At 38.1% G+C, this 21,575-nt stretch overlaps 1 protein-coding gene across 11 annotated transcripts in view; it reads left to right on the top strand.

The window, feature by feature from the left end:
- ANKRD11 (ankyrin repeat domain containing 11) overlaps nucleotides 1–21,575 on the top strand; it is a 211,996-nt gene that overhangs the window by 12,752 nt on the left and 177,669 nt on the right. For all 11 annotated transcript variants that reach the window (XR_010592680.1, XR_010592678.1, XR_010592679.1 and 8 more), the window contains exon 2: nucleotides 19,099–19,177. Coding sequence is in view for 1 of the 11 variants with exons in the window: in XM_065567652.1 (XP_065423724.1) it covers nucleotides 19,169–19,177 (9 nt within the window). In the remaining 10 variants the exon portion in view is untranslated. The remainder of the gene's footprint in view (nucleotides 1–19,098; nucleotides 19,178–21,575) is intronic.

The following is a 21,575-nucleotide window of genomic DNA, read 5'->3' as shown; positions in this document are numbered from 1 at the left end:
ATTTTACTTAAATTAATAATTTAATAGCTTAACTAGTAATGTTCTTTTCTGACGGTGGTCCCATTTAAGATTCTGACTTTCTGAAACACAGAAGAAAGACTAAACATTTACTAAACCAATCTGATAAAACTGACTCTTTCATAGTAAATCATTTGTCTTCATTTGGGTGTTGTTGCTACTGGATAAAAATCTTTCCTACCAGAGTAACCTTTGCCTCTGAGAACAGTGCACTTTGAAATGTCTAGCAGAGTGATGCTGAAGCAGAAAATCATGCTTATGAAAGAGGAAATGTTTCATTTTATCTAATAACAAAATGGGACTTGTTGAGGTCACTTCTGGTCTTATTTTCCAACTACCTCAATAGGATTTTGGTTCTATTTTGTTCCTCTGACTGCTGACATCCCTGCCACAGTCTATTTTCTACCACAGCTGCCGTTCTCCTGAACTCTTCTTACCTTTCCATTTGATTTACTTCCAACTATGAACCCCCATGCCTAGAAAAAGCAGATGTGGAGATTTTGCATGTCCACTGCAGCTGGCAGTAGCAAGGTCATTTTACAGTTTCAGCTGTCGGGACAGTGACAGTGACCCAGAGGCAACAATAGAACTGATTTGGGAGGTACTCTATCTGAAGAGTCTGCAATAGTATAACCCCAATGGATGGAACTAGTAGAGCAGGCAAGGAGTGTGATCTTCAGAGTAAATTGCAAGACATTTATCTGTACCTCTCCTGAGGGGGTTGGTAGAGTGGGGAGGGCTTATTCTCTTGTAGCTGTAGAAGTGGGCAGCTTCTCTTTTGATGATTTACATATCAGTTTTGAGGATCATTATGGTATGCTTTTTCTGAATTACACATGGCCCTGAAAGATAGCTAAGCATGCAATATGCACAGGAAAAATAAAGACAAGACATTCACACTGGGTAATGACTTTTTTTCTTGTACAGCTCAGGACATACTATTAACCCTATACTGATATTTACTAAGGTAAATTAATTAGTTTAGTACAGAATTTACTTGCAGTTCTCAGTTTATCTCTTCCTTCCTGAACCTTGCAGCCCTCCTGAACTATGGCAGGTGCTCTATCAAAAAACAACTTTGCCAACCTCCCTTTTCTTCCTGTCTGTACTGGGTCTGCCCCCACTTTCCTTCTCATTCCTGTTCACATCTAGATTATGAGAGTACTGCGTACTTCACTATTAACATGAAGGCAAAACAACCACTTGGAGGAAAAGTACTGTTTTTCTTATTTCTCCCTGGGTACCCCAATGTTTGGAATGTCCAGGGAGACACAAGAACTGATATCCCTAACTTTGCATGTGGCTAGTTGAAACATTGCTATTGTCTGTCTCTCAGCCACTAATATTCGAATCAATTGACGTAGTCCTTGAAAAGGACAGAGGCATGTATCCTTGCAGTACTCCATTCAGTCAATCAATATGGAGACTCCACAGCTTGCAAATCCTCCCTTGCTCTAGAAGGCAGTGTTCTGGAGTTGAGTGAACTCATCTTCTTTCTTGATCTAGGCACTTTTTGGCAAGGGTCGTAAGCCTTTAATGTAGTAGCATGAATTTAACATCATCTTCCAAAGCCAGATACCACAAGCCAATCTTCATCTTCATTCAAATGTTCAAGAAAACTTGTGTGTGATATACCGATAGAATGAAGGGGGTGCCTAAGAAATGGTTAAACTGGATGTGGTCCAATTGCAAAAAAGAATTATAAGGCATTAAAACTAAAAATGAATGAACTATAAACATTCATAACTGTCACAATTATTGCTTCAGCCATTTATTATGAGAATTCCATAAGATTGGGATCTATTCTGAAGTACTTCTAAAAAATTGTTTTGTCATAAGTTAGCATAAAAACAAATGGTGATAATATATTTAAGGAGTTTAGGGTAAATTGGGGGTGGGAGGGGAGTGGTGTTAGAGTGGAGTCATGTTTATATTTCCTATGCATCTATACCACCATTTTCTTAGCATTTTGCTTTCCTCCGATGTGGGAGAATAGGAGAATAGACAGACTGTCTGTAGTATCTGTAATGCAGTGTATTATGTATATGGAATAGTTTTGTCACCTCTTTGGACCAAATGACAGCAGCACACTTGAGATGTGGAAATTCCCTACAGCACACACACACATAAGGGAAGTGGGAGGTGCCGACTTAATTATGATAGACTAGATAAGAAGTTCTAACCTCTTTGAACCCTGTTCTATGTTAATAGATGTGATCCACCTCAGAGCACCATTGCTTGTTTACATACCTTTCAATGCATAGTATTGACAGAAGAATGCTTTTTTGATTACTACAAAAGACAAATTGTGACTTTAGAATCTGTGGCCGCAAACCAGAGTCAGAACTTTAGAAAATGTCTAAAAATAAGACTTCACCCATAGCCAATATTGTTCTTTTCAACTCATGTTAGGTCCACAGTGCACATTTCCTCTTTCAAATGTCGTGACTTACATTTTCAGAAGTGAGCAGGATTTGGGGTGCATCAGTGATTTGCTGTCAAATTTGAGAGATGTTAAAGGGGGCTGATTTTAAGAAGGGCAGATGAGAGCACTTTCTGAAAATCATCTCCTTTTAAGGTCACTTCTGAAAACTTAAGCTATAATTCTTACAGAAGTGGAATGTTTAGTTTTATTAAAATTCCAGGTAACACAAATTGCTTCAATTTGACATGTTCAAAACAGAAGCTATATATACCTGAGAGATTTCGCTATACAGAAAAGTAATTCATTTTTAAAAAAAAATATGTAACAGCTTATAGACAGGGAAATGTTAAGGAGCTAATTTTGATCTGGAGTTAAGATGAACTGTTTCCTATGAACAAGGCTTTTATAGGCCAGGATACTATATTTGTAAAAAAATATGCAGCCCATAATATCTTGCACTGCTTCAGTTCAGTGCAAATGTAGGAGGTGGTGGTTGCTCTGTCTTGGCAATATTTCAAAGAACGGGATGTCAGTGTGGCTTAATTGGGCAGTCTTTTAAAAACGTATTTTAAAAAATGACTCCTCTGTTTAGGATAGAAATGACTATAAATGGCAGTTTATTTGGGGAGGCAGCTAGCTCAGGTTGGGGAAAAGACCATAAAGAATGCAACTTAACTAGCCAATCCTTGAGGCAGTTTTTTTTCCAGGCATGCATTTGAAGAGGGTGGCTTGACAGAATGACAGTGTAACCATAGTTGCTTACATAAATTAACAGATGCTGTGCTCAAGCTAATTTCTGTGGAACTCACTAAGTAGCTCCATTTAACAGAGTATCTTGCAAGAATTTATTTATTCAGGAATCAAACAACATAGTAGAATAGCCTGGCTGGGCCAAGTGAGTATATTTGGCTCTGACTGGAACTCCATTGAAAACTAACTGCTGGTATGAGGGAAACAATTTTTAAAACTTTCTGTCAAATAATTGGGAAATTCTCAGAATTAAATTTGCTTTCAAGTCTGACAGATAAACACCTGTCACTTTGATGGCCATGTTAATTGGATTCTGGTGACTTTTACCCCTCTTACTTCAGCTCCTGCTTTGAAGGCTACACTTACCTGTGTTCTGTAGTACATAGTTTGGAATGGAGGGGTGCAGTCTGTCCTAGCAGCATTTCTGCTTTTACTGTTGATGGTACATATGTGCAAGGCAAGAGGAGAATGTTAGTCTTGTCTGTGTTTTGGGCTGAAAGAGACTGTTGCTGTTACAGTAGATAGGCTTTATAAAATCAACAGTGAATCTTTTCTCCAAAAGAGAGAGAGAACTGTTTTGTGACATTCCCATGCAAGCTTGTCAAGTTTGAAAAGTTCTCTTAATTTGTATGAACTTGGGGACAAAAAGGTGTTTAGTTAGTTTCTGAGCATGTGATAGCACTAATTGTTGTAACTAGCTGTACAGATAATTTTGATCTCTTCTGTATTTTCTAGACAAAACTGAATTTTAAAATGTGCTTTGCCCATGTCATGTCTGGCTTGCTGGGCTACAGACATTAATTTACAAATGCTCATTTGGTTGTAGTTTGGTGTTTCTGTTTTTTGAGGGAAAGAAGATAATGTGCTTCAGTTTGGCAGCTAGCCTGCAAACTATGTAACAGAGCTCTTGAAGATGTTCATATTACCTTTTCCTAGCATGATTTTCTTGATTAGCAGAACAGCTTGCTACGCTCATATCAATTTTAGTCCTAAATAGATTCTAATAGCATAATCAAGCAGCACTAAGTTTATAAAATATGTGCTAAGTGCTGGTTTCCTTTATTAGTTTCTACAAAACAATAAAAACGTATCCACTAGGTTATTTCTAAAGCACTTTATTTATGGTAGCAACCATGGAAGTGCTAGTATAGACAGGGCACAGGTGGCCACTGGTGTTTTTAATTACCTTGGTTTAGACAGCATAGTGGTAAACATGCTGATGGTAGGTCAGAACTAGATTTCCCACTGTTGCTGTCATTGGTGGAGCTTCAGTTATGAGAAATTTTAAGAAAGTCTAGTGTAGACAATGCCTGACTGAGTAAGTTTATAGTGTTGGGTAGCTTTGGTATCAATATTTACTGCTGCTAATGGCAGTGACATGAGTGCGTGGCTTTGTCTTAAGGGCACAAAAAGGTGTATGTTTAACACCGAGAGCTAATTTGAGATTTGCTATCTCAAATGTAAAATCCTAGTGGAGACAAGACGTAGTTTTACCTTGATGTAGCTACTTTTGGTCAACTCTTACATCCCCACTTTGGGTTACGTAACTACAGACAATAAAAACGACATTTCCTTGTCTCTGCTAGGATTTTACATTAGCTAGCCTTATATAAAAAAGAACCTGTGTTAGCTCCTATGTCTGTCACAGATCCCTCCTCCTGGTGGTGCTAGTCAGTACCATGGCTCAGTCACAAATTCTTTATACAATGTAAGCCATGTAGAGGACAACGTTGTCTGTTATGGAAATACATATACCAGAGGGATTTCATGCTTAAAATTGGAAGTTGTTTGTGATAAATACTTGCAGTTGTTTACTTGAACCATAATTACTCTATTTCCTGAATTGGGAAATTTCATGTCAGCCAACTGAAACAAGATATGATGATAAAGGAATAGTTTTTAACCACCAGCAGAGTGAAGATCATCTCATATTTGCATAAATATGAATTTACAATTTAAAACAGATGAAAATTTATTATTTTTAAAATAGCCCAGGTGGTTGCATGTACTAATGCATGGGGCATTGAAATGACACTGAGAACCTGGGTTCTAGTGCCAATTGTACTGCTTGCCTGCTGTGGCCTTGAGCAAATTACTGATTTTTCTGTGCCTCCGTTTCCCCTGCCATGCAGTCTGAATAGACAAGGCAGTTCGAAGCATGAATGGTCTCCTCTTTGTGTGTTTGTAGAGGGCATAGCACATTGGGGCCCTTATGTTGTTTGGGACCTCCATGTGCTACTGTACTACAGTAAAGCTATGAAAGCTAGAACTTGTCTTTCCTTCCATATAACTAGGTGGAGAGTCCTTCTGGCTGGGTTTTTCTTGTGTGGAATGATGTGGGTGAAGTCTCTGCTGTTTCTCCAAGCCCCACTTTTAGAAATTAATGATATTGTGCAATAATGTTATACTTGTTGGCCTTGATAATATGAAACTGCTAAAAGGATAGTGTTCAGGGACATGAATGGAAAACAGGAGGAAGCAAATTCTGTAACAATTGCAGTGTCTGTTTAAACTTGCTCAGTGCTCCTAATGGAAGAAATAACTTTTGTGTAAGCTGTAGGTGCTTTCAATTTATGTGAAGTGTTAAAGAATATCTTTTTATCCTGACATCTGCTAAGCAGTTGTCTAGACAATGGGAAAAGATTCCAAGTATAAATCTATTGGGACAGCTCAATTAAGGTTTGTCCTGCTCTATAGTTTGAGGTGATGTTATGGCCAGCTATCGTATGCAGAAACGTAGACTTCAAAAATGCAATTGTTAAAACTTGCTCATGTCTCTTGGTACATTGGAGATATTCTTTTTTAGCCTTTTATGAATCAGATCAGTATGGACTAACATAACACTCTAAAATATAAGACTGCAGTTTGCCAAAAGGTGTGGAAATATTTCTGTGGGTGAGCAGATTATGATGCAGTCAGCTAACTTCAGATTATTTAAAAAAAACATACCAGGCTTTCTAAGTGAATTCTGATCCTGCAGTTATATAACTAGCTTAAACATCTGTATTGTGAAGTTTTTGTCTACTAAGCTTTTGTTGTGAAACTTATTTACATGTGTCTAATTGTAAGTGTAGGATGGTTATAATTCATTTTTGTTATCTGATTGAGCATATTGTACACCACTGTTTGAAGATCAGGGAAATAGTAAGGTTGTTCAGGCACTTTTGTGGTGAGTTTATTGTGCCTTTTTTCTCTGGAGAAAGCTCAAGTTCTGGTTGTGCTAGAGCATATATTTTGGAAAGACATCCAATCTTGATTTTAAAAACTTCAGATAATGGAGAATCGACCATGTCTCTAGGTCACTGTTAAAATTGTGTCTGTTACTGCTAGAATGAGTGTGCCTAGCTTCAGTTTACAGCCTTGGATCTTTTTGTGCCTCTGTTTGCTAGAGTTAAGAACCCTCTTCTATCAGATTTCTTTTCCCCATATAGACTTGCAGACCACGGTCAAGTCTTCTTTCTCTTTGTTAAGCTAAACAGATAGAGCTTCTTTAGTCTCTCACTGTATGGTGGTTTTCCTGACCTCAAATTATGCTTTTTGCTCTTTTTTCTAAACCCTTTCCAATTTGTCAACATTCTGTTGAAGTGTTGATACCAGAACTGTCTCCTGTACTCCAGTAATGGTCTCCTTAATGCCATATACAGCATACTCCTTACTTCTACTCAACATTTCTCTGCTTATATATCCAATACCTCTTAGTCACCACAGTGCACTGTGAGCTCCTGTTCAGTTGGTTATTCACAATGACCCCCAAGTCCTTTTCTGAGTAATTGCTTTCCAAAATACAGTGCTTCATCCTACAAGCATGACCTGCATTCTTGGTTCCTATATTTATGTCTTTGTATTTAGGTCGATTGAAAATTCTAGTACCATATTTCGTTATGTGGCTGTAGGATGTGGGGAGAGGAGACTGGCTGCTAATTCTGGTGGGGTTCAGGCAGGTGTTTGCGATGTTAAGGGGTGAAAACATTATCTACTTTCCTCCCCTTTCCCCCCTTCTCTATATGCAAGTTCCAAGATTCCCTTATAGAACAGTTCTACTTTGAAAAGAGACACTGAAAATGGCATTGTGGGATTCCATAATGGCTCAAGAGACAACATGCTTAATTGACAAGAAAAGTAGCTTGAAGGCATTATGAGTCAAACTTAGCCTGGGGACACCAGAAGTTTTGATACTTAGGGCTTGTCTCTGCTACAGCACTGCAGTTGTGCTGCTGTAGTGCTGTGAGTAGACATTTGCTACAACAATGGAAGGGATTTTTTTGTCCCTGTAGTTAATCCACCCCTCTGAGAGCTAGGTTGACTGAAGAATGTTTTCATCGACATAGACTGGTGCCTACATCGGAGCTTAGGTTTTCTTAACTACTCTTGAGGGTGAATTTTACACAACCTGGAGCGACATAGCTTGGTTGTTCCAAGTGTTAGGTGTAGACCCAGGCATCAGATATAGATCTGGGTTAGGAACTGATTCAGATATAGGCAGAGGTGGTGATGTTGCTCTCTGATTAGTTGACGTATTTCATCAGAAGCACTTCCTACTGTGCTCAAGATGCATGTTTGTATTCTTGTTGGGCAACAGAACTGAATGCCTGCTAATAAAATGCAGCTTTAAAGCAAGGGAATCCACTATTTCTTGAACATAATATTGTACTTAGGCTGATTTCTCCTCTTAATGCTCTGTATATGCTTGATTACGGATGTTCTTTGGAAGAGATTTGACAAAGCTCTAAAGGTCAGAAACATTAGTGTACTGATGTCTGCCTTTGGAGTCCTTAAAGGAAAAATGACAAGAAAGACCTAGGGGATTATTTAAGGTGCCAGGGCCAAAAGCTAGAAGGTCTGTGGCTTCCTAGATTTTTTTTGTCTCAAGCTCCAGTAAATCATAACTATTCTGTCCCCCAAAAATCTTGTTTTTATTTCCCATCCAGGAAAGTGGTGGTCTGTTGGAGTAAGTAATGCTGCTAAAAAGGAAAATTTCCCCTGTGTGGTTTGTGCTGGTTCCTCTGTTGCTCTTTCAGTGACCTGTTGTTGGACTTGGATCATGTTAAACTTTAGGAAGGTGGAGGTGCTTGCTTAGAACCAGTAGTGATTTGTTACTTATGCAAAATAAATCAAACAGAAAACTACATGTACTCTGTAGTGGCCGAACAAATCTTGTCTCCATTTTCTAGCTCAGAAGGGCAAATTATAGTTTATAGTCCAAGGCTGGTAAAGGAAATTGCAGGAACTATATTTTAACTTAACATTTTCTACTAATCAGGTAAGCCAAACAGATGATCCAGGGTGAAGGAACATATACTTGTGTATTTCTGTAAAATTTTAACTGTGCACATAGATTAGAAAACATCTTAAGTACAATAGAAACTATTCAGGTTTGCTTCACTTCTTTCTGCCACCTCACATCCAAAACAAGTGGCGTGAAGCTTTCAGCTTTTTCTAAGTGCTAGAACTGTTCTGACATATCTTTTTTTTTTTTTTAACCTGCCAAGTACTTTTCAGACTGCTTTCACAATTTTTCTAGGGTAGAACAATGAGGGGTTATGTAATTGTAGGGATTGGTAATTCTGATGTATTCATATGGATAGAGAATTCTAAATTTTTGATTTAGAGAAACCAGCCCATGGATAAAAATAATGAAGTTGAGGTCTTCTGTAATTTTGAAAAGTTCAGTTATTTACATTGTTTCGGTAGTTTACAAAAGATCATATTTTAAATCAATACAACATTCATAGATACTGCCTTGTCCCTTGAATATGCAAATGCTTATGATAGTGCTGGTAACTTTCTTCTGGCAACATTAATTTAATTTGTATTCTGTGTGAATGATTTTGTTATGTTTCTTGACCTTCTGAAATGAATAATCTCACTGCTGTATGGACTGCTGGAATCTTATAATAGAAAGTAAAGGTGGAAGTGTACGAACATTTGCAAAGAGAGAATCAAACTATATTTGTGAATTTTAGAGCAGCAATAACTTTCTGACATTTTGTAGGATCCTTCAACAATCTCAAGTGTCATTAAACCTGATTCACGGTTTGTCAGATCCGCATAAATTGTATGATAAATGCATGTTAATAAATGTAAAGTTGCAAGTCTAAGTAAAATATTTCAACAAAACACATTGGAGCTAGTTTCAGACTTGATGTAGGACAACCTAAATACCCATACCTTGTTCATTGGAGCTCTAGAAATACCTCAGATAAAATAGTCATCCCTTTGTGCTTTTGGGGTAGGAGAAGTGAACAGAGGGTAGGGTTCTGTGGCTTGAGGAGGGAAGGTTTCTTTTCTGTTGTTTTTTTTTGAGGAAGCTGTAAGGTTTATTTCTATATTTTTATATTGTGGTAAAGGCCACTGGATCTTTGAGTAGACACCTTTTAACATTGACATAAATCTAATGAAAAAATACAGATAGGACTGAAAAATACAGCAGTTTCAGACCAAGGATGATATGTCCGTTTAACCCTAACCCTTAAAACTACTAAATCAAAGTTGTCTTTATTTCTGAAAATCCAAGAGTTCTCTCCATTTACAGCCCTTCGAGGCTGTTTGTCGCAGAAAGTGGAATTCTTTGTATATTCCAATTTTCAGTTACTTCAATAATTGGGAAAATCTGATAGCTCAACGACTGCTGGTGAAGTATCTGCTTGTCCATCAATTCCACAGTTAAGTGCATTTTGTATATTGGATCATACATAGCTGCCTGAGATTTTTTTTTTAAAAGAAAGCATGCAGCATTGACAAGTATTATTTTAGAAGGCTGAATGACTTAGCAGACCCTTACAAAAGATGAGTGTAGTGAGACAGAACCGTGAAAATGCTTGTGATGTGACATAAGAATTTTCAATTAAAAATCGTGTATATAATGAAAATGGTTTAGTTTTTTTGGGTTTACTTTCCATGAGGCAGCTGTGGAATTAAGAAATTACTATTGGCCCTTCACATGCTGTTCTAGTTTACTGTGTAAAATTGATGTCTACCAATGATTGTCAACAATAAGTTTTCCCAGAATGAGGGCTGAAAACAGGTTTAACTGCCAGTGTAGATGGGACAGACCCGTTTTCAGATCTGTTACAGAAAATGTGACTGAAATTTTAACAGGCTAATTGTTAGTGTTGATGAAGCCACTGGTTGAATTTTTCTATAATAATTACTGTACTTTCTGAGACCGTGTTGATTCGTTCTGCATAAATCAGGGTTTGTCTTTCCACCCTTTGTGAGAACTAATCTTGCTGCTATAACCAGATAGGAATGTAATCGCCATTGTCCCGAAGGTGAATGTCTAGAAATACTCCCAGGAGGCTTGTAATTTAGAGGTAAAAGGAATATTTAATGCTATAATTCCCTCAAATTCTCAAATTCTTGCATTTTAACTTGCTGCCACTATATTTGAAAAGGAGTCTCCTCTTTCAACATTGTGAGGAATACGAAGGCTCAGTGGCATTCAGTTTAATATGGTATCATGTAAAGCTAATTTTGTTGGATTGTCCCTAGTATGTTTGTAGAATGCGCTATGGAATGTTTCTAGACATTTTTTTTTAAATCCACTAAACTGTCTGAGGTTTTTCATCTGATGAGGTAATGGAGCTTATCTTTGAAGTATAAGCTCATCAGTCCCTGGTATAGTCCCAGGAGTGCAGCCTTTTTACAGAAGCTGCAAAGACCCTTCATGGAAATCTATTCTTTCCCTTAAAATTTCTATTTTGTAGAAAGGCAGATGAGTGCACTACCTCTGCTGGTATTGGAAAAAGTGTATACTTCTCCCAGAAGAGACTTCTACGTCAAGAAGCCTGTGTAACTCTAAACCAAGCAGCTGAATCTAGTGTTGATTTCATTAGTGTCCACCTTACTTTTGTATCATCATCAAAATGGAAGTTACTGTCTGCTAAATCAAAGTGATTTTATTTGCTGATTAGCAGTGTAGAGGGACATGGTCTTGGTATTTACTTTTTAAATCCATTCATTATAAGTCCTTAGTTTGAAGGTGAAAGGCTTTGTGTCAATTTGTCGTTCTGTCCTGTCACTCTGGCTTGTTGTAGGGTTGCTGTGAGCACTTGATGTTGTTTATTTCTTTAAAGCAGGATTTAAGCATCTGGTTCTTCCACACCACTACAGAAAAGAAATTGTGCATGTTACGTGTTACGAGTCTGTCAGAATCAGAATTATTGGACGTGCTTATAAGTTTTGGCTCCTAAGGTCATTTTTCTCAGACACCCTTTGTCGTGACTGAAGTTCTGTGTCTCTGATGTATTTGTAAAAAAAATCTCATTCTGTTTTATCCTTTTTACCCAGTGCTATCTGTAGCACATCACCATTTCACTAGCTGTTGGAATCAGTCAGCCACCTCTCTTTCAGATCTTAACTGTCTGACTTAAGTGATACGAACAGTCCGTATTTAATTTCAATATGGAAAAGTAGTAAAAAGTTCATTTTTTACCAAAATTCACATCTTGTGGTTGTGAAGTGCTTTGAAGATGAAAAGCACTAAGAGTCTAACTTGGATACAAGAAATCTATAAGGTATGCTTTCTTAAAAGGAAGCTTGAGAGTACTACTAATTTGCCTAATCTGACGTTTCAGAGAAAAATTCTAAGAAAAGGCCAGGCAGTGCACTGTACATTTGGTTAGCACACATTTGTGCAGTGAATGTGCCTCACTGGGTAAAGGGTGGCCATGATGCATGTTGTACTAGTTCATGTTGTACTTCTGCTATAGAGTAGGGATTGCTAGGAGGACTTGAAGAGGCCAGACCATTCATTTTTTAATCATTTAAGTACTTACCTAGGTTTCACCACTTACTTAATGTGTATATGATATTAAGGATCATAACTCTCAAATGGCTCTCTACCGGTTTCAAACCAAAACCCACCTCCTTGAATACTTAATTATCTTGTATTTATAACACCATTTCATTGTAAAGAAATTCTAAAATTCCACCATTTTCATGTCATGTAGCATAATGATCTCCCTGCTGCTTTATAGTAGCAATCTTTCAAAGTACAGGTCAGTACCTGTACTGCTTGACAATCAGCAATGCACGCTTACAGAAAGAAGGGAATTTAGTCTTCTTAGCTCCTGTAGAACTAGATTTGCAGTAAAAAAAAAAGTGAGTGAGGAAAAAGTTGGTAGGGAAAACAATTTTAAAGCTTCCAACAGATTAAATGTTATGTAGACTTCTATAACAGTAGCCTCTAAAATGTACTCAACGAGGTGCATGTTGATTGCACCATTCGTCTAAGCATCTCATTTGAATAGTTCACAGCCATGAGGTGCAGGAACTTTTAAAAAATGAAAATTTGGATTCTGCACAGTCTGAATGCCACATGGACTTCGTAAATGTAACTAGTAGGCCAAATCTGGCTGGTGGGCTGTTACATTGGCCACTCCTGCACTGAAGTAATTCTTTGCTTATCCCTGGTAAATAGAAACCTATTGAATTACTTCAGAATATCATTAGCTGGATTTTTTTTCTAACAATTTTAACTCCTATGTTAATACTATACAAGTCATGCACAGTAATTCTATAAATGTTATCAATTATAGATTTATAGGTAACTTAAGCGTATGTTACTTTAGCATTAAATCTTCTGGGAAAGAAAGTCAGACAAAATCTGTTACAAAAATTGCATTTCCTTGTTTCATTGGACAGGATTTGTTTTGACTTCTAGCAGCAATTTGTTTGAGAATTTACTGCAGTGATTACCTGGCACTAGAGTAAGAAGCACCATGATGGTATGGCTGAAGTTCAGCTTTGATTTTTGTGCTACAGGCTGTCTTTATTTGGTCACTTCTTGGAAGTGGATAACTTCAGCATAGAACAATTGTAAATCTTGTAATGGGAACATTTAACCATACCTTAGTTAAGGGGGAAAGGTGCCATATAAATGCAAGACATTCATAATCTTCCGTACTGCCAGACTACCCATTCACAATTGCACAGCATCCCTCTGACAGTACAAGAATTGCTTACATGGAAGAGGAACAGTAAGAAAGTATTTTTTGAATGTAGTTGTATGTCTTTAATTATGTTTTGCCTTTTTTGAAAGGCGTTAATCAGTCTCCTTTTGCTCTCCATGCTCTCCATCTGTTTATTGCTTCCTCCTGCTTCCCTGAAAATGTTCACTTGCTCCACGGTGTTTTTTCTCTGCACCCTGCACATACCTCCCCTGTTGCCAGGTCCTCTTTCTCCCTCCATGTTTCCTTGTTATTTTCCCCTTTGGATGTTTCTTTCCAGCTGGTGACTGTCAGCGCCACTCCTACTGGTAGCAGTGACCCCTAGGAGAGGCAGCTAGGCTGGTTCATCCTAGTTTGCAGCTGATTTGCAGTAAAGAGCTTAGAGACCTAAAAGCAGATGGCATGTGAGTTAACCATGCAACCAAACAGTGCTCTGGGACACCAGCAAATGGTCCAGGCGACCACAGTTTTGGAACTGTGGTATATAAACATAGTTAGACATTAACCAGGTGTTGTTAGAGGAGAAATGTCTTGGTTTCTTCACATTGGTTTGTTCCTAAGTGCTTGAAAGGTAGTTGGTTGGGTGGAAACTATATAGAAATTTTATGCTCTGAAATTGATGGAAATTTTTAAAAAATGGAATGAGGAAGGTAAATGAGCATCTCCAAGTTTCTTCAGTATTTGAAACCTTCACTTACCAATCTTTGGTTAGATAGAAAACAAGTAAGTGATTGCCTCTGGTTTTGAATAATCTGTATGTTGCCTGTATTTCTTTCCAAGAAAAAGAGCTGTTTTTTCAGCATTCTTATGAAAAGTGCCTTGAAGGAAAACAAAGCTATTAATGTAATATCTTGTCCCTTATTGGCAGTTGGCGGGAGAGTGTGCTAATATTACAGGTCAGGATTGGCATTACCAAGATTAGCAGAACTAGTATACCTGATAAACTAGTCTGCAAGCAGGTGAAATGGGTAAGTGGCACAAAAAATAATTTATAATGCTAGACATAATTAGCTTTCCCACCTAATTAAATGGTAAAACTAGCACAGGATAAGCATTATTTAACTAACCGTATTGTCTTTTGTGCATTGTAACACATTGTAACCTTATCTGGTTTACTTTAATTAGGTTTTGAATAAATGGATATGAAGGTTTTCAGTACAGAAGTACCTTAGGGGGCACCCTCTCTAATTCCACCAGAGTAAACCAGCTTCTGTCCCTGCATTCAGTTTCTCAAGAGTAATGTGTTCAGGAATTATCTGTTTACAATAATTGAAAAACCCATCTGTAGATGTGTCACGGCCCTGGTTGAGATCCCCCTGCTGAACCTTCACTGGGCTGCTGTGTTTGGACCCACATGGTGGGTCTGTGTGCTTTAAGCTCCCTAGTGCTGGAGTAGGCTCCAGGAACTGTCTCTTTGGCCTCTGGGGTCCCACTCCCTGGGCATAGACTGTCTGGCATCCCTTCTCGGATGTGGAACCCTATGGTGTAGCTGCTGTAGGCCCCCAGACCATTGCTAGAACCCCCTGTCCCCAAACTCCCCAGTAGCTTAGGAACACCTTTCTTAGAGCCGCACCTTCATGCGTACTCTGGTTTATAGTTTAACCCCTGTGGATAAGTGATAGTTGAAGAAAATATTTTGCAGAGAGATTTCTTAACCACTCACTCTTTTTTTACTTTTAGATAGCACACAGTATACAGATCCATGCAAAATAAGAAATACCTGCATGCAATTCCTTTCCAGTTTCATCACCGCTCCTGAGCATTCTTTGGGATTTGGTCAGTGAGTTCCTGGTTCTCCAGGTTTTACTCTTCCGGCACAGACTTCTTTCTGTTCTGGTTGGTGAGAGAGTTGCTCTGAGCAGACTTGGTCCTTTTATAGATTTCCAGTCCCCTTTGCCATGTGACTATCCTGATCAGCCTCAGGCCCCCTCTCAGATGATCAAGGTTCCCTGTCAGGTGATCAGTTACTTGGGACAGGGCTACACTTAATATGCTGCATTGTCACAGCTGCAGCGCTTAAGTGAAGACGCTCCTATGTCGCTGGGAGAGCTTCTCCCGTTGGCGTAGTTAATCCATCTTCCCCGAGAGGCAGTAGCCGTGTCGACGGGAAAAGGCGTCCTCCCGACATAGCACTGTCTACACAGGGATTTAGATCGGTATAACTACGTCACTCGGTGTGGATTTTTCACACCCCTGAGCAATGAAGTTATGTAGTCATAGGTCTGTAGTGTAGATCTGGCCTTGGTCACAACCCCGCTGGAGTCCAGACATAAACTGGTTTTACCCACACTGCAACCACCTCATTGTTCTGCCAGGGCAAGGTTCATTCAGTTGTTGGCGGTCCTTATCCATCTCATTCCGAGGCACACAGCCAGGTGCCCCTCCCTTTCCTTATCACAAGTAGTATGATGCAAGACTACAGCAAAATACAGCCATAAAGCATAAACATACAGAGTTAATAAAATCCAACTGGCATTCATAAATTGTACATAGACAAGTCCCCCAGACTATCACATCATGGAACGATTGGTAAAGGAGTTGCTGAAGCACAGACTGTTTCCAGTAAAGGGGTTAGCATCGGAAAAGCAGTATCATCTGTTGTGCAGAGAGGGATATGGGGGAGCAAGGGTGATTGGGAGAAGGATGGTTGTTTGAAGAGGCGAAGGATAAAGATGAGAAGTGGGAATCCTAGAGTATGTAAGACTGGATGGAAGGGACAACTTGCTGGAATCAAAAAGGACAAGTCACAAATGTTTCCATGTTAGAGATGGTGGTTATTGGCTGTCATTCTTTCAGTGTAGGCTGAGTGACAGCAGAGTCTGTGCTTTCAGAGGGGTGTCAGTGAGTCTACAAAAATAGGGCCAAATTCGGAGTCAGAGTAACTCAAGATGTAACTCCACTGAACTCAATGGAATTGCATGCATATGCTCTTAGAACAGTCTGAATTGGGTCATAGACACTGAATAGTGCTGTTTGTCCTAGATGCTGATGTGGGGAGATATCTTGATTTTTATTTTTTTTAACCTTCCCTTGGTGGCCTTTGGTCACCCACAGTACTGTTGGTGATCTGCTGCAGTGCAATGCAAAGATCATGTACCCCTTTGGACTTCTTGGAACCCCCCGCTTAAGTGACTAGTTTATATTAAATGTTCCATTATCACATGCTAGGTCTGCTTGTTTAATTGGTTCTCTTGTGTTGCCTAGGTTAGGAAGTTAGTGCTTTGTTTTTTCCCCATTTCTCCCAATAAGACTTAAGAGTTGGAGTTATAGTTGTGCCTGGACTCTTTAAAGTCCTTTTGTCATCCCATCTCCAGCTTTGGATTCTAGATAAAGGGCAGAAGCTTTTCCTGTTCGAGGAGGGAAGTTGCAATGATGGGGAGCTTTCTGATTTCTGTAGTTCTGTATTACTACTTAGAAAGAATAGAGGTCATGGTCACTGTGTCCCCAGAATAAGTATATTTGAGAGAATCCAGATTTGGGAGATGAAGAGGATTCCATGCAGGATCAGTCAGTAAAAGCAGTTTATGTAAAGAGACGATAGTCTGCAAAAAATTATTTAAAAAACCTGTTTGCATGCTCACAGTAACTTAAAGTGAATCAGTCAGGCATAATTCTCCTCTGTGTCATGTTTTAGACTAGAAGAGATATTCTAGAGTTGGAGACCATAGAAGAGACTAGTGGCAGGCCTAACGTAACTCTTAGCCCTGTGAATGGGATATAATCACTTTTAAAAAGGGACCAAAGATTTGTTCTTGCATTAACAAAATGACTTTTATAGGAAAATGTCCTTAAGTCACCTTTCTCTAAGCATGTGCTGAGTTTAAGGGACCTTGACCAAAACAAACGTCAAGTTTTGGAGAAAGTTGATAAATGATTCCATGGCCATAATATTTATTTTGTTTTGTTGTGTATCTAGAGCCCCTAGGGTTTCAGCAGAACGGTATTCATAAGTCTTTGTAGCTGCAAATACATGTTTTAGGAGTCACTAAAGTGTGCCTAAACAATCATCTTGAGTCCTCATATGTATGTGTCTGGTCCTCCCTAGACTGGCTTAGAATAATGAAAGTCTAAATGTTTCTGACAAATAAGAAATGCCTTTTCTTTAAAAGGTCATATTTGATTGAGTCACTTAAATGGTAGCATGGAATGGCATACTCTTCCTTGCTGTTGGTGCATTTCAGAATAGCCTCAATAGAGGAAGCAGTGGGAGATGATCCTTAGAAATGATGCATTTTGGTTAGTGTGTGCAGTCCCGTGGAAGGTTTTCTTCAGCGGATTCCAGTAAATATCTTCTAAGGCAGTTTTCAACCTTTTTTCATTTGTTAACTGCTAAAAAAAATTTGGAATGGAGGTGTGGACTGCTTTGGAAATCTTAGACGTAGTCTGCAGACCCACAGGGCTCCAAGGACCACAGGTTGAAAAGCACTGTTCTAAGGTGACTGCTTTGGCTGGTTAGTAGAAGGGGAACCCTTGTAATAAGAGTTGCGTAGTTCCTTCCTCTCTTATTATTGAAAACATCTGAGATTCTCCTCCTATAGAACAATTTGTTCTTGATGCCACTGTTCTTCCCCTGTGATCTAGATCATTAGAATGTGTTTGTTTGGTTCAGATTCTCTTATACATCTCAATTATTTTTTCTGAAAACTTGCGTATTCAAGATATGTAATGATACCAAGGCTTCAAAGCATCCTGCCTTGATCTGAAGAAGCTTTTAAAGGTGATTTCAGGACAGCTAGTCTTCTGAGTGACCCGAGAACTGTTCCAGAAGGTCAAATGTACATGTCAAGGGTATGAAGTCAGTTGCTTGGGGAAGCCTGCACAATGGCTTGTGCTTAGTTCTTTTTAACATGTCTTTGCATTGAACCAAATGTTTCTGGTAGTCTATAATAGCAACATCTCTGAGCTAGGATTATCGTTTGTGGGGGATTAGTTTATGTAGTTATACATTTGATAGCTATATATCATTTTCCCTAGCGCTAACTTAAACTTTTTTCTTTCCCATAGAAGTGGCAGGCTTCTCTGCAGTCATGAATAAGAATATGCTAACATAATATCCAGTAATCTGCTCTATTTAGATAATTTATTATGTATGTGTTTCCTCCAGTTAGGAAAGAATTGTGAAGAAGGAGTAACTGAACACTTTGATTTTTTTATGTTAGCCCATAGTGGAAACTATGGGCTAACATTTTTCTCACTAGCTTTGTCATCCGATCCATCATTGTAGTTCTGCCTTGTACTCGGATGTCAAGGAAACTGTTGGCAATCGCTGCCCAGCACCCGAAAGCTTCAATTTCAGAATTTCACTTGAAAAACATCCTTAAAAAGAAGTGAGTGCAGCAAGAATAATGAATAAAAGGCCAGGTCTTTCTAATCGGCAGCTTGCTACTCTGAGAATGGCAAATTAAAAGGACACCAACTTTAAAAACAATCACAGTTCTATCTGAATTTCCCTACTATCACAGGTAGCACCTAAGATTACTATAACTGAAAGAGGTCAGAGAGATTGTATTTTCCAGGTTATGGAATTTGACAGCATGCATGCAGTTTAAGGTTTCCCGTTGTGGAGTCAGTTTCCTTGGTATTTACGTCAGGGTCTCACAGCAACAGGAAAGAGAATGTTTTAAAAAATAGGAAAGTGTGATTGTAAAACCAAAATCAATTTGTTGAGAGACTTGAATGTGTGTGTAGTACCTGAAAACTGCTTTCAGCTATCTTTTAAAAATTAGTTGCTGATGTACTGTTAAGCCTGCCATGAAACCATTTCTTGTTCCAATCCTGATAAAGGCCTGTTAGACCAGAAAGTCATAGGAGTAGACACAAAGATAATGTCTTGTTTTTATCAGGTGTATTTATTTAGTACATTTCCTTTGAATGCCTGGTATGCTTTTAAGTGAAGTTAAAAGTTAACTATGTGTTTTAATATTTACATGAACTAATTTTAGTCTTCTCTTTCAGAATACACAGCTGCTTTGGGACACACCTCTATTGGATTTAATACATGCTCCGCTAGCAACAGCTTTCAGCTATGGAATCGGTAAATATTTGAATTACTTGCTTTTTTCTGAAGCACTTTATTTTGTTTTGTGTTATTTCTGTGCGCAAAAAAAACAAAAACCAAAGCCACATACTGGTATGATCATGATGGTGTTTTTCTACTTCACCTTTCTGCTATTTTCATACTGAATATGAACATTTTAAACGTTTGTGATGGAATAGCTGAGACACGCTGAATTAAATTTTATGCTAGCAAATGTCCATGGATATTTAAAAAAAAATAAAAATAAAACTTCCATTTTTAAGAAAACCTGTTCAAATGTAGCAATGTTTTCCTGACCCTTGATGAAAGCAGGACTGTTAATTTTATTCTAGTGAACTGTCTGGCATCAGTTTTTGTCTAATTTCAGCAAAGTTCCTAGCTTGTTAGTGTGCCTGGCTGCTGAGTCACTAAGGTACTTTTAATATCCTTGCACAGTATGTCATGAGCCTTTTTTTACCTCTGATTCCCAAAAAGCTCTTAAATAAGAGACTTGGAGTTAAAATTTTAACTTGTCTAATGTTCCTTCTGCTGGGTAATTGAAGCCAATGGAGAGTAGACTTCTATGCTTCCTAGGTTTGCATAATGCTAATAAATGAAGGCTTTGGAAAATTACTGCAAACTGTGTTTGGGACTCATATTTTCATAACATCCTTAGATGTAGGAATTCATAGAATTTTTTTCTATACATATACACTTAGGATTACTTAGAGTGGAATGCAGAAAAATGAACTTAAATAGGGTAATTTGAGATTGATTATGGGAGAATGGTGTGTGCTGCTGTACTGTGAAAAGCAAAATAATGCAAACAGTATAACTGATCTTTCTCTAGCCTTGGCAGTTTCAGAGAATAGAATCCTAACTGAAAGCTGGGATTCTCCACTTTTCTGTGGTGCAAAGCTGCAATTTTTAACTGTGCAGGTTGTGAGGTATCAGTCCAGGATTGAAATTGCCTGTCTACAGGTCCTCAAATACTATGGCGAAGGAATGTAATAAATAACCTAGAGAGTGTGTTGGTTCTTGGGAGTTTAGGTGCTTGATTAACAGTTGGCTTATGCTGAATTTAAATTATGTTGTAATCTAGTTGTCGTGATACTAATTGCTTTTATTTAAAAAAAGACTAATTCAGTGTAGAAATGGGCATCCACTGAATCAGATGGTCTGTTTCACAAGTTTGTGGAGTTTTTCTTCCATTCTAAGTTTTGAAAAGAAATAATGTTGTACTTAGACTGTCCATATTAATATTCCAAGATATTCATACTAAACAAGCCATTTCACTTTCCCTTGGTGAGTATTAATAATAATAAAAATCGTTCACAGTGAAACAGAACACAGGACAAGCATCAGCAGCTCTCTCCTGCCACAGTTTATTACAGTAATTAAAATGTGATTGAGTAGGAGACCTCTTGCTATATGCACAGTAAATATTTCTCTAACTGGCATTCACCTGAGTTTTTTGTGGCATTGCACCACATCAAAATCAATTGTAAAACACCACGTGTATTAACAAACCAGACGTACTTAATAATTTGATATGAAAGATAATTGTATTCCTTTAAATTTTGGACTAAGCAGTATTCAATTTGAATATTTGCATTTTGAACTTGATTTTTTTAAAACCGGACTTAATTTTTTTCCTCATTAATTTCAGTAACTTCAACCTACAAGAAAATGTTAGTGACTATCTAAGCTTATGTATGTGTATACAATATATGTTCAATATATGTTATTGTACGATATGTGTGACAGATCGTAAAGCTTCATGGCAAATTGCATCTATCATGCACCTTTATCTATCTTACCTGTAGTCTGGCCACAAATCTCTCTTCCCCCAAGACAGCTACTGTCATTCCAAACTTCAGAACTGCTTTAGTATAACCACTTCCCTTTAAAAACCGGTCAAAGAAGTTTCCTTCTCTACCCAAAATATGGAATTTTCCATTAAATTTGAGATAATGAAAGTAAAACTTTGTTCGGTCTGTTTTTTTTTTATTCTTTGACTATATAAAGCCACACTGCTTTAATTGAGTCCAACCATAGATGACTCAGATGGAGAGAGAATATTACTGAGGAAATGACAAAAATGACAAAATTGGAACATTATATATAGGAAAAAAATATTTTAAACTCCGATAGCTCTAACTTCTAGGGCTAAAAGTAATGAATTGTTTATCACATTGGAAAGTGGAGATTGTTTGTGGTAGTACCCACAGTGTGCACTGTGCTGTCCAGATATACACGGAGTGGTTGCTGCCCGAAGGAGTGGTTGCTGCCCGAAGGATGTTTTCCAGTGAGATATAGCTGCTGTTTCTAGCTCTGCAGAATCATGATGGCACATTTTAAAATTGTTCATCGGTCAAGGACTGCTAGCCTGCCTCCCTCTCCAGGGTCATTGAAA

This window comes from Chrysemys picta, chromosome 14 (genome assembly GCF_011386835.1).
Source record: "Chrysemys picta bellii isolate R12L10 chromosome 14, ASM1138683v2, whole genome shotgun sequence".
Taxonomy (NCBI): Eukaryota; Metazoa; Chordata; order Testudines; family Emydidae; genus Chrysemys; species Chrysemys picta.
Note: the sequence above shows the minus strand (reverse complement) of the source record. Positions and strands in the feature narration are given on the sequence as shown.